The sequence below is a fragment of the Bos mutus genome, chromosome 10 (assembly GCF_027580195.1).
Source record: "Bos mutus isolate GX-2022 chromosome 10, NWIPB_WYAK_1.1, whole genome shotgun sequence".
NCBI lineage: Eukaryota > Metazoa > Chordata > Mammalia > Artiodactyla > Bovidae > Bos > Bos mutus.
The window spans coordinates 54132709-54146631 of record NC_091626.1 but is presented as its reverse complement, the minus strand read 5'-3'; the positions used below and the strand labels follow the sequence as shown (position 1 = coordinate 54146631).

Sequence of the window (13923 nt, the reverse complement as noted above, 5' to 3'; positions counted from 1 at the left end):
TTATAAATCATAACACTGCATAGTTATTGGAGTTAGAAAATTAAGGTTCTGTATTTAATTTGAGATTTTTCTTCAATTTAGGGCCAAGTATAAATACTAGTCTCCTCAGAGTTACTTAATCATTTCAAACACAGTTTCATTGGCCATATGGACTGGTGCTGAGAGCCCCTGAATGTCATGGAAGTTAGGATATATCTCAGAACTGACCCTTTAACTGGATAATAAAAATCTGTACCTCCACTGCTTCCAAACAGAAATAGACTTCTAAACTTTTAAGCAGCACCATGCTATTGATAAATGCTTTTTTTTTTGGCCACACCCTGTGGCATGCTGGATCTTACTTCCCCAACCAGGGATGGAACTCGCACCCACCCTGCAGTGGAGGTATGGCATCCTAACCACTGGACTGCCAGAGAAGTCCCAATATCTGTATTTATACTCATGTACTTACTATTCATCTCTTTTTGTAACATGTGTGTGTGTGTGTGTGTAAAAGAGATCCATCTGACCTTTTCGTCTTTTGTCCAGTTATTCAGACCTTGGGTTACTTTCTTTGCAGATTCAGATATCTTCTTTCTGTACACAAATTTTAAATATGCAATTTATCCCATCTAGGATAGTGAGTATTACAATTCATTAAGATGGATTCTTGAAAATGATCCAACAGAATTGGACCTCAGGTTTGTCATAGATGAAGAACTTTTTGGACAGGTTTGTAAATTTTGATTTATTTAAATGGTACATAAATTGTAAAGCTTTAAACTTAAGTTTAATAACTTAAGCAAAATTTTATAAATTTAGACATTAAATAATGCATATACTCAACACATTTCTGCATTCTATTTTAAAATTTATTTTCCTGTAACAAAAGCTGTCTCTCAGAAAGAATTTCTGCTTCTTTGACTTTTGACTCATTCCATACGTATTTTAGTAAAACTAATATTTCAAGTTTCCTTAGCTTTTGAGTGGATTTAATTTAAAACACCAGGCTTCTTGTATAACTGTAATATGTATACTTTATTTTTTTCACTAAAATAATATACAAGGTATCATGCTTAATTTCAGACACATCAACATGAGTTGAAAAGTGGTGGATCAGAAATAGTTGTCACCAATAAGAACAAAAAGGAATATATTTAGTAAGTATTTTGTTATACTTTACTATTTTTAGTAAATACTTCCCTGGAAATAATTTTGTACTTCTTTCTGTGAAGATTCTTTGTATCTTCTTTTTCTTTCTCTAGAGTCAGAGTCTCAATATTCTTTTCTATAACAATTCTATACTTTTACTCACTCATTCAGTTTTTGCCTTGGACTTAGCTAGTCTTTATTTTTTGTTTCTAACCAGAATATGTGTACCTTAACATCTTTTCTTATTCCCTGTGAAAAAGATAAAATGTTTTCTTTCTTCTAGTCTTGTAATACAATGGCGATTTGTAAACCGAATCCAGAAGCAAATGGCTGCTTTTAAAGAGGTATTCATTTTCTTTTGTTTTCTATCCTATAGTTTCAAAGCACAGTCCATTGTCATATCAGAGAAAAAAGGGACCTTATTGTATCAGAGAAAAAAGTAGTATGTGATTTGCTTTTTAAAGCCATCTTGAATTATGTTTTCATACTGAAGTAAAGTGTTACTCGCTCAGTCGTGTCCAACTCTGCAATTCCACGAACTGTAGCCCACCAGGCTCCTCTGTTCATGGAACTCTCCAGGCAAGAATACTGGAGTGGGTTGCCATTTCATTCTCCAGGGGATCTTCCCCACCCAGGGATCGAATCCAGGTTTCCTGCATTGCAGACAGATTCTTTACTGTCTGAGCCACCAAGGAAGCCCATGTTTTCATACTGAAGTGAAGTGAAAGTCACCAGTCATGTCTGACTCTTTGCAACCCCATGTACTATACACTCCGTGGAACTCTCCATGCCCAAATACTGGAGTGGGTAGCCATTGCCTTCTCCAGGAGATCTTTCCAACCCAGTGATCAAACCCAGGTCTCCCAGATTGCAGGTGGACTCTTTACCAGCTAAGCCACCAGGGAAGCCCAAGAATACTGGAGCGGGTAACCTATCCCTTCACTAGGGGGTCTTCCTGACTCAGAAATTGAACTGGGGTCTCCCGCATTGCAGGTGGATTCTTTACCAGCTGAGCTACAAGGGAAGCCCTTGTTTTCATACTAACAGAGTATTAAATGAATAGATGTTGAGTTAAAAAGCAGTCATTCAAGAAGTCCATGCAATAAACAGTCCTCCGTAGCATGGATCCCCCCTCACCTTTTATAGTCCCCTCCCCTCACCTTAAGTAAACATAGGTGAACAAAGGGACAAGAGTGTGGAATATATCAGCAGACCCCAATCTTTTTGGCCCCAGGGACTGATTCATGGAACACAGTTTTTCTGTGGATCTTGGGGTCAGGTGGAGGGATAGTTCAGCAGTAATGCAAGTCATGGGGAATAGCAGATGAAGCTTCACTGGCTCACCCACCCCCACCTCCTGCTGTGTGGCCCAGTTCCCCAGACCAGCACTTATTCATGCCCCAGGGGTTGGGAACCCCTGAAAAGTGAAAGTGTTAGTCACTCATCATGTCCAACTCTTCTCAACTCCATGAACTGTAGCCCACCAGGCTTCTCTGTCTGTGGAATTCTCCTTGCAGGATTACTGGAGTGGGTAACCATTCCCTTCTCCAGGGGATCTTTCCAACCCAAGGATTGAACCCAGCTCTCCTGCATTGCTGGCAGATTCTTTACTATCTGGGAACCCCTGGAACATGCCGTTTATGTCTTTTCCTAAATGGAATCATGCCATACATGTTGGTTTGTGACTCTTTTTCTTCTCTTGTCAAATACTTATTGGAGGTGTTTTACATATCAAGATATATAGTGACCTTTCTTTGTAGCTGTATTTTATTCATCATGTAAATTCATAAGTCACTTAAAGTTCCAAATTGATGAACATTTAGGCTGTTGCCAGGGCACTCATTTCCTAAGCTAATTAAAAGTCTTCTGTTAAATATCACACACTTTTTCATTTATTCAATATTGAGCACTGACCGTGTGTCTGGTGCTATGCAAGGCAAAAGGACGTAGGTCCTGTTGTCGAGGAGCAGAGAATCTAAGGGTGAAATGGACCAGGGAAGCCCATAGTACTAGGTGAGCAGAGAAGAGAGGTAGAAACCAGAGCAGGGAGAGGTGGGGGCAGGGCCATGGGAGGGGTAGAGGGATTGGCCAGCCACAGAGAAGAAGGAAATACAGTTCCAAACAGAGGGAGCGGCACATGTAAAGTCTAGTAATAAGACAAACTGGGCACACATTAGAGAAAATACAGGCAGTTGTACTGGATGAGAGGATGCAAGTGTTAATTGCCCAGTCGTGTTTGACTCTTTGTAACCCCATGGACTGTAGCCTGCCAAGCTTCTCTGACCATGGAATTCATCAGGCAAGAATACTGGAGTGGGTAGCCATTCCCTTCTCCGGGGGATCCTCCCAACCAAGGGATCCAACCTGGGTCACCTACTTTGCAGGCAGATTCTTTACCATCTGAGCCAATGGGGATGCAAGAGGTGAACTAAGTCTGGAGAGATGGGAGGAACCAGATGATGAGGGGCCTATTTGTTTGGTGTTTTCTCTGAAGTCCAGTGAGGAAGGAAGGTGGCATTAAAGACTGCTAACAATAAAATACCAAGATTCAGTGTATATTTTGCTCAGATTTTTCTGGAAGTGATATGAATGAATAGTAAGCTAGAGGAGGGCAAGACAAGCAGCAGAGGCTAGCTGAACAAGTGCTGGAATCACCCCAGGGGAAATGATCAGGACAGTGGGAACGGAGCTATGCATGCACATGAATGATACTCAGGAAAGGAGATTTATAGCTCAGGGTGATTTAAAGGATGGAGATCTGGGGACTGTCTGCTTTCTGTGAAGCTGTGGACTAAACAAGATGGAAAATTCAAAAGAATGGTAAGAATGGTGAAAGTGGATGGCCACACACGGGGATGTCGGAACACCAACATTTAAGGAATGGACAGGAAGAAAGGAGACATCAGAGAAAATCAGCAAAGGCAGAGACATAAGAGGAAAACCGTCAACAGCAGACAGTTTCAAGAACAAAGGTATTGTCAACAATATCATAGTATAGAGAAGTCAGATAAGATAGGGAACTAGTAAGTATTCCTTAGATGTAGCCATAAAGTTGTCTTTGACTTTCTCCAAGACAGTTTCAGGGAAGCATTGGTGAAGAGGTCAGATTGCAGTGGTTGAGGGATGAGGGGGAGCAAGTGGATTTGGTAATGTGTAGTAACACTGTCCAGAACATGGGTGTGAAGAGAAGAAAGAGGGGTTTGCTTTCTTATTTTGTTTTGAAAGTAAATATGGCTTGAACAAATTTAGATGCATCAAGAGTGAGTTAATAGGCACTTGCCTGATGGTCTAGTGGTTAAGACTTTGCCTTCCAATGCAGAGGGTGCAGGTTCCATCTCTGGTTGGGGAACTAAGATCCCACATGCCTCGTGGCCAAAAAACCAAGACATAAAACAAAAGCAGTATTGTAACAAATTCAATAAAGACTTGAAAAATGATCCACATCCCCCAAAAAATCTTAAACAAAAAAAAAATGTGAGCTAGTAAAGGTTTGGTGAAGATATCCTTGGGGAAACAAATGAAGCACAGAGAGGAAGTGGTCCCTCTCTCCACTGCAATGGGGACAAGACCCTCATGGATGTTGGTGCTAAGTGGGGGTGCAGAATGTTGAAGGGAATTCCATCCAGCAGAACTGCTTTTATTTTCTCTCTCAAATAGAAATTGTCTGCTGTGAAGGGTGACGTGGAGAAGGAAGCTTGAAAGGTGTAGGGTGGTTTGAAAATAACCACTTTGAGGAATCAATGGGAGAACAAACGTGTACTTTCTTGCTGACATTGAAATGTCAGTTAAAGAGCCCATGAACCATGTAGGGGTAGGAATCTGTGTGGGTATGGGATTTCTCCATTCCCACCCAGAAACTGAAGTATGGAATTGTCCATTGACCCCACTAACTAGGGTTTTAAATATATTCTTTCTTCTAGGGGTTTTTTGAACTGATACCACAGGATCTCATCAAAATTTTTGATGAAAATGAACTAGAGGTAAGAAATATTGCTTTTATCTTAAAACAGGACTTTTGTACCCTGATTTTTCTTGTCTACAGTTTGACATGTCTTCTTATGTAGCTTCTGATGTGTGGCTTGGGAGATGTGGATGTGAATGACTGGAGAGAACACACAAAGTACAAAAATGGCTACAGCATAAATCATCAAGTCATCCAGTGGTTTTGGAAGGTAATAGAAGGTTTCCCTTTTCTTATGTTACTTTTTGATAGATTCAGTCATATTTACCTATACTAGTGGATCACATATAGATAAGACAAAAAATATATTGAGTGGGCCAGAAAGTTTGCTCAGTTAGGGAATATGTTATTCAATTAAGTTCTTGGTGAAAATGAAAAATATGTTTTTAAATTTTACTTTTAAACCAAATGAACTTTTTGGCCAACCCAGTACATAGCCCCACAAAAATTGTTTTTTATTTTGTACTATATACATTTACCTTCATACATACTTATTTGTAGATAAGTAAAATGTAGTAAGTGGCAGTATTAGCTGAGAGAGAGGCTCTTGGTTCCTTACTAAAGAAGGGATTCTTCAAGGGAACTTGTAACCTGCAGTGTATTCTCTGGGACTCCTACTTGGCTCCTTGGAATGTGATAGAGAAATGGGTATGCCAGTAAATACAATTTTTAAATAATAATTCCAGTAAATAAAAAATTTTAAAAAGCCACATAGTCACAGCCAAGAGGAAATTTTGTCACTTTGTTAGGCTATAACCCCATTCTCAACAGTTACCATGAAGCCTTGGAAATGGAGTCTCAAGAACTTTGTAAACCACCATAAACACAACTTGAAGTAAAGGAAACATGCAAATTTCACAAGTGATGATTCAGACTCTAACTAAACTCTGGTAACATATTTTTAAGGGTAGTTTTGTTAACATTTTTTCCAGTGATGTTCCTAAATGCTGCTTATATTTTATGCAGGCTGTTTTAATGATGGACTCAGAAAAAAGAATACGATTACTTCAGTTTGTCACTGGCACATCCCGTGTGCCTATGAATGGATTTGCTGAACTGTATGGTATGGATTTTCCGTAGATCATTTAAAAATGGAGCTGATGCCAGTTGTCTTTTTCATGACTGACTAGTCTTCAGTCTTCTTTCATGCATACAAATATTTAATTAATTAAAAAGAATTCATAGTTTTAAATGATTACAGTTAGATACACTGCAGAAGATCAAAATATATGGACACCTTCTATTTTGTTGTTGTTGTTTGTTGTTCAGTTGCTAAATCATGTCCAACCCTCAACCCTTTGCAAGCCCATGAACTGCAGCATGCCAGGCTTGCCTGTCCTTCACTGTCTCCCAGAGTTTGCTCAAATTCATGTCCACTGAGTCAGTGATGCTATCTAACCTTCTTATCCTCTGCTTCCCTCTTCTCCTTTTGCTTTCAATCTTTCCCAGCATCAGGATCTTTTCCAGTCAGTCAGCTCTTCACATTAGATGGCCAAAGTACTGGAGCTTTAGCATCAAAGTACTTCAGCTTTAGCAGAAGTCCTTCCAATGAATATGCAGGGTTTATTTCCTTTAGGATTTACTGGTTTGATCCCCTTGCAGTCCAAGGCACTCTCAGTAAGATAGCAAAAGAGAAAACTGAACACAGGAAATGATTCAAGTTACTTTCCATTCTTGAATTTTAGATTTGATTCCCATTCTGCATTCTGTTACAGAAAAAACATTGCTGTGGTGCGATGGTTTAAGATAGACAGCATATAAAGTTCCACAGGGTACTAATAGGTGTACAACAAAATACAGAGTGTTTCATAGTAGAATACATTTGGGGGAAAGAATGGAATAAAGAAAGTCAAATATTCTGTTTATTGGAATGGCATGTACTTGCTTTTAAAGATATCAAGAAAAACAACTCTTTCAGAGGAGGTATAGCCAAGATCGGAGCCCTTCTATCCCCTCCTTGGCCTATGTGGTTTCCTTGTTAAGCTTAACTGAACATCTGTTTGCAAAACCTGTCAGGCAGCTGCCTCTTCTCTCCCAAGGAGAAGGATGAGACTATAGAGTTGCCACTCAACAACATGCTCATTCCCCACCTGACTGGGTTTGTCTTTCCAGTGGTTTTCCCTGACTTCCATTCTCTCCTCCTGCTCTTTGACCAGTCAGTAGAGAAAAATCAAAGCAGGGCAAGCACCCTCTCCATCTCTAGCTCCACTGTCCTCTTATATGCAGCCCAGACCTACAGTCACCCACTGATGGCATGCATTTTTTGGAATTTGGAGGAGATATTTCACATACAGGCTTCCCTGGTGGCTCAGATGGTAAAGAATCTGCCTATGATGGAGGAGATCCAGCTTTGACCTCTGGTTCAGGAAGATCCTCCAGAGAAGGGAATGGCTATCCACTCCAGTATTCTTGCCTGGGAAATTCCATGGACAGAGGGACCTGGCTGGCTACAGTCCATGGGGTCGCAAAGATTCAGACACGACTAAGCGACTAACACAGTATCTCATACACAGGTCCAGAGTTATTAGTGTTAGACTATAAATTCAAATTCTTATGAATTTACAAAAGAAGTAGAAGTTGCTTCAGAATGTTAATATTACAATACAGTATTATCTAGCCAATAAAAAGTATGTTACGGGGACTTCCCTGGCAGTTCACACTAGCACTGCAGGGGTTTGATCCCTTCCACTCGGGTTTGAGCCCTGTTTGTGGAACTGGGATCCCATATGAAGTGTGGCTTAGCCCCCCAAGAAAGAAGAAGTATGTTATATTTATATTGGTTGACTTAATAGGGAGTGTTTCAAATGGAGTGTTCAGGTGAGAGAATCAAGAGGCAGGAAAATATGGAAAATACAATGACAAAAGTACTGAAATTGTAACTGTAGATATAATTGTGATGGGTGATGTGTGAACAGCAGTGCTTTTTGAGAAAACAGTAGTATGGAAAATAGTATTTTTAGTACTGCTTCTGACAGTTATACTCTCACACACATATTTGGATATGAGTCTGAGACATGGAGAAAAGTATGGAAGGTGACTCATCAGGTTGTTAGCATTGATGACCTGGGAGGTTGAAGGATGTTGAGAATTGCAAAAGGAATAATTGAATAAAACTCCAAAGGAAGAAAAAGTTTCTAAGAATGTTCATAATAAGAGAAAAATGTAGCATGTATAAATGAACACATGCACATAAAATTCTATGCATATGCAGAAAAAGATTAATGATAGGATGTTTACTTAGATTTAACAGTGGAATTTCAGGTGATCTTTACGTCTTTTATTATATAATCTTACTGCAAAAAAATAAAGCAATAGAGAAAAATAATCAGAAAAAAATTAAAGCTGTTTTCAGTGGAACTCAAAAAAACGCCCATTTTCTGTGTACCTATGATAGAGGTGGTATATGGAAATGCAGGGCTGGGGAACAGCAAAAGTCCCATTAGACATGCCCCACAGGTCAGAGTGATACCTGTGATACAGATGAACTGATAGGAGTCCTCATTTCGTGGCTGGACAGTAAAGTCATCAGCCCAAGACAGCATTATTTCTTTCGAATTTAAAGAAACTAGATGAATTATCTGTGTGTTTTAAGTTCTGCATTAGCAAAAGTGAGTTGTGAAATGTTCAGGAGCTCCTATAAAGGCTAAATGAAACCAAAGTAACTTCTCTTCCTTGTAGGCTCAAACGGACCACAGTCATTTACAGTTGAGCAGTGGGGCACACCTGAGAAGCTGCCAAGAGCTCATACCTGGTAAGCAGTTTCTTTGACCCTAGAGAACCAAGTCCTCAGAGAGAGAAGGTCCTTTCACAGTCTAGACACAGAAGGTCTAGTTCCCTCTGTGCTTTGTTGGTGGCAGATAAGGAGGTGGGGGATGGGAGGGAGAGGATGGAGAGACATTAAGACTAACTCAGGAACAGGTGTTTCTTTACCAGGCAGGCTTGGGCTTTAAGTCCAGGTAGCTGAACACTGGAGAGACACATCTGAGCTGTTGATGATATGTTGCCTCCGTCACATGAATGATAAGCCATTCCACAAAGGCCTAGAACATTCCCTCTTGAAGGTTCAAATGACAGGAACCCAAACATTTGGAGGTCAGGGTGGAGGTCAGAGGTCACCACCAAGAAGTCCGGAAGAGAGTCCGCACCTTGAGTCCAATCCTAGACCTTCCTTCTCCCTAAAGAGAAAAGGTCTTGTCCTGTTGTTGGAACATTCTGTCACAAATAGCTGCACTGTGAATAGTTTGCCCTGGGAGCTTGCTTTGTCACTTTGTCACTGTCCATCATAACCAGCCTCTCTCTGTTCTTTCAGCTTTAATCGCCTGGACTTGCCACCCTATGAGTCATTTGAAGAATTATGGGATAAACTTCAGATGGCCATTGAGAACACTCAGGGTTTTGATGGCGTTGATTAGATTTTAAGTAATCATTTATGGTGTTTTACTGCCACTTTTTTTTAAAGCAAGATCTTGACTTAAAATTTTCCAAGGAACTACTAATCCTTGGCCATTGATGCTTCTCAGATATTGGAGAAAATCATGTCAACGAATTAGAAGAACTAGTATGACAACTTTTCCATTATTTCATTCATTTTAGTAATGTGTTGCATTTACATAGTGGTTTTGTTCTATTTTGAGTTCACACCCAAGGATTGAGTTCACACCCAAGTCCTGTGTGCCTGAAATCGTGAGTTTTGTCCTTGGATTTACCTCTTTTACAGTATTTGCCAGGCAGTTCTTTCTTAAACTACTGAAATGATAACTGTGAATACCTGTGATAAGTGTCATGTGTGAAAAGTGTGATTTTTTTGAGAAGGAGAACTGAAATTTGGGGAAAAAAACTTCAATACTGAGTACACGACAATATATTCAGTGCTGCCTGCAGCTAGTTATTATTTTTTAGACCTGCCTACTGCACATGCAGTAGCAGGTTTTTGGAAAAATATTGGAAAGTGTGTAACCTATATTTTCAGTCAACTGATTCACTTACAAAAAGCTGTTTACTTCTTCATTTTAAAAGTATTTGGCTTTTGTTAGTACGCGGTTTTACTAAACAAGGTAGTTCATAGGACATGTGAAGCAAATTCAGATTTGCGAAGGTTGAAAGGTATCAGTGCCTCCCTCTTGCCTGTATATCCTATGGCTCATTGATAGAGCCATTACTCTTTACTGTTTTCATTTAGTTAAAAGAATTCCTTCTTCAAACTAAAGCTCGACAAAGCAGTATTCCTAAATATGCCTTGAAGAACTAAGTTAAATGTATAATACTTGCCTTTACTAGTCATTCTTTACACTTGCACAATTATGTAGTACTTATATGTTTACAGGGTTTATTATGTTTACAGATTAAGCTAATTTCTGTAGTTGCATTTTTATATTTTTAGTATTTCACTTTAGTCAAAAAAACCAAATAATTTGTTAAAAATTACCAAAGAATAGTTACAGTGCATCATTTTAAATTTATTACCATGTTTCTTATGCTTTTTAAAAAACTGTTTACTATGAAAATATTTTGCTATAAATCCAAAACTCTTTAGGCAAAATGCTAGAGATAGACTTCTACTTTAGCTAAATAGAAGTACATAAAAATCCTGTGCGTGCATTCAACAAAGGTTTACTGAATGCCTGTGATACGCATAGCTCTGTCTAGGCCAAGGGGTGAGAGTTGTCAGCTTCAAAGAAATCCATCCCCATCCTCAAGGAACTTAGAGATGTGTAAAGGAATTTTGAAACAATCAAAAGTCAGGGTGAGCAGAATAAGGCAAAAGGGAAAGTGTTCCAGTGCATCTGCAAAGGTAAAGTGTGCCAAGGCTGTATTTATATATTTTATACCTGAATTGGAATGATTGTAGAGAAAAATGCTCTTGAAAAAAGTTAAAGCTATTTCTCAATATGGTATTTTGGTGATTTAGGGATAATTGTAAATATATGTTATGAATCTTCTTAAATACACACACACACACACTCCAAGAGGTGTAAAAAGTGTATCCGGCTGTTGGTTACAGTTTGCTGGGGTCTAATACCATGTGTACTTTTCAGCACCTGGTAGGGATCTCATAAGTGACAGAAGCAAAGCCACTTTCCAAACATCATATCAGCAGCCCAGGTTAGAGAAAGTAATTCACAGATCCATGCACCCTCTGTCTTATCTTCTTCTGTGTTAACCAGCATTCAGGGGAAACGCCCTGCTTTTATCACTTACCAAATGTTTAAACTGAAGCAACATACTTCACCTCTCTGGGTTCCTGGTTCTTCATCTGTCAAAGGAAAATAACCACGCATGCACGCTCTCATTGTCATGTAAGATTGTTGTCCGTTCCAGAGAGATGCTCTGTAAAGTTTCATACAATCAGAAGGTACTTTGTGCCGGCCATCAGATTTTGTCAAATCAGGTGTGAACATGAACCACACTCCCGAAGAGAAATCTCTTCATTTAAACATGAATTGACTGCTAACAGACAGGGAAGGATCATCTCTGGTATTGAATATATACAAATATATGTATACATATTTTTATCTGTATATGGATCTTACCATCAGAATTCATTTTCTCTACATGAGCAAAGTAGTGTTAAGATGAGCCAATGCATTTTGGAATGTTCTCATTATGTAGAACTGAACATGAAAACTGCTTTTGTTAAAAAATGATTTTACCACATGATTGTTTAAATATCACTTCTGTCAAATATGGCAGATTTCAGAGCTTGAGAAAATATATAGCTTGCTTTTCATCTGACTCATTCACTTGGGTGATTCTGTGACTTGATAAAACAGCATGTTAATAAGACCAGACACTCCCACCAGCACCCAGCCACAGACCAGCATCTGCTTCATTTTCCAGGTATGCAGTGATGGTCTGAAAGGAGCCTGAATCAAGCAACACAGCCCCTCATCCCAAACAGCAAAGTATCTCAAAACTCATTCTGCAGCTGGAAGTAAATAGGGTCATTTTCTTAAAGCAAGGATGTCATTTTTTTAGAACTTATAAGCACATAATTTTAGCCTATATTTTCTCTGTAATCAAACAAATTTTAATGGACATAAAATTGTATTACAAATATGTTTCATCCTAATTTAAATGGTTTTATTTGTTTTCGTTTTTTATTTATAATCTGAAATTCCAGAGAATTATCAAGTCAAACAACTCTTTTGAATTATAAGCCACTTGACATTGTTTTCTAAAATCTTCTCATATGGGAAAATATTACCAAGATCAATGTATCAAAATTTATTGCATACTTTAAAATATAAAACCGTTTTAAAAAATCTTGATACCATAAATAAAGTTCTATTCTAGCAAAACCAAAAACTGTGACTTATTTTTCAAATAGAACTGTTTCCAAGCCATTATCCTTGGTGATAGCTTCTGATACAGTTCTTTGCAACAACACAAAGAATTCTCAAGATGACCTTGAATTTACAGCAGATGACGTAGCATGATTATAAACTCAACTGCAGAGAATCTCCACTTTACAGACAAATCATGTTCCCAAAATCTGGTTGTTAGTAAATTATCCAGAAGACAATGTAATAGTACACAAATGTACTAGATTTCAGACTTGCTATTCATTCAAGATGGGCACAATAAAGGACAAAAATGGTATGGACCTAACAGAAGTGGAAGATATTAAGAAGAGCTGGCAAGAATACACAGAAGAACTGTATAAAAAAGTTATACACACACCAGATAACCATCATGGTGTGATCATTCACCTTGAGCCAAACATCCTGGTGTGTGAAGTCAAGTGGGCCTTAAGAAGCATTACTACGAACAAAGCCAGGGGAGGAGCTATTTCAAATCATAAAAGATGAGGCTGTTAAAGTACTGCACTCAATATACCAGCAAATTTGGAAAACTCAGCAGTGGCCACAGTACTGGAAAAGGTCAGTTTTCATTCCAACTCCAAATAAGGGCAATGCCAAAGAATGTTCAAACTACCATACAATTGTGCTCATTTCACATGCTAGTAAGATTATGCTCAAAATCCTTCAAGCTAGGCTTCAACAGTACATGAACCAGGAACTTCCAGCAAGCTGAATTTAGAAGGCAGAGGAACCACAGATCAAATTACTAATATTGCTAAATCATAGAAAAAGCAAGAGAATTCCAGAAAAAAACATCTACTTCTGCTTCATTGACTATGCTAAAGCCTTTTACTGTGTGGATCACAACAAATTGTGGAAAATTCTTAGAAAGATGGGAATACCACGCCACCTTACCTGCCTCTTGAGAAACCTGTATGCGGGTTAAGAAGTAACAGTTAGAACTGGACATGGAACAATGGACTGGTTCCAAATTGAGAAAGGAGTACGTTAAGGCTGTATATTGTTACCCTGCTTATTTAACTTATGTGCAGAGTACACCATGCGAAATGCCGGGCTGGATGAAGCACAAGCTGGAATCAAGACTGCTGGGAGAAATATCAATAACCTCAGATATGCAGATGACACCATCCTAATGGCAGAAAGCAAAGAGTAACTAAAGAGCCCCTTGATAAAGGTGAAAGAGTAGAGTGGAAAAGCTGGCTTAAAACTCGGCATTCAAAAAATGAAGATCATGGCATCTGGTCCCATCATTTCATGACAAATAGATGGAGAAAACATGGAAACAGTGACAGACTTTATTTTCTTGGGCTCCAAAATCACTGTGGACAGTTACTGCAGCCATGAAATTAAAAGACACTTGCTCCTTGGAAGAAAAGTTATGACCAACCTAGCATATTAAAAAGCAGAAACACTACTTTGCCGACAAAGGTCCATCTAGTCAAAGCTATTGTTTTTCCAGTAGTCATGTATGGATGTGAGAGTTGGACTATAAAGAAAGCTGAGCACCGA

General features: G+C 38.8%; 1 protein-coding gene across 7 annotated transcripts in view; it reads left to right on the top strand.

Annotated features, from left to right (window-relative positions):
- Positions 1-12397, top strand: part of NEDD4 (NEDD4 E3 ubiquitin protein ligase) — a 145363-nt gene extending 132966 nt beyond the window's left edge. For 5 of the 7 annotated variants that reach the window (XM_070377948.1, XM_005905629.3, XM_070377949.1 and 2 more), the window contains 8 exons: positions 616-711; positions 1066-1139; positions 1415-1475; positions 5052-5111; positions 5196-5303; positions 6059-6155; positions 8771-8843; positions 9402-12397. In XM_070377948.1, the coding sequence (XP_070234049.1) occupies positions 616-711; positions 1066-1139; positions 1415-1475; positions 5052-5111; positions 5196-5303; positions 6059-6155; positions 8771-8843; positions 9402-9504 (672 nt within the window). In that variant the 3' untranslated portion in view covers positions 9505-12397. The remainder of the gene's footprint in view (positions 1-615; positions 712-1065; positions 1140-1414; positions 1476-5051; positions 5112-5195; positions 5304-6058; positions 6156-8770; positions 8844-9401) is intronic. The other 2 variants (XR_011465659.1, XM_070377946.1) reach the window with 2 other exon arrangements.
- Positions 12398-13923: the final 1526 nt, after the last annotated feature.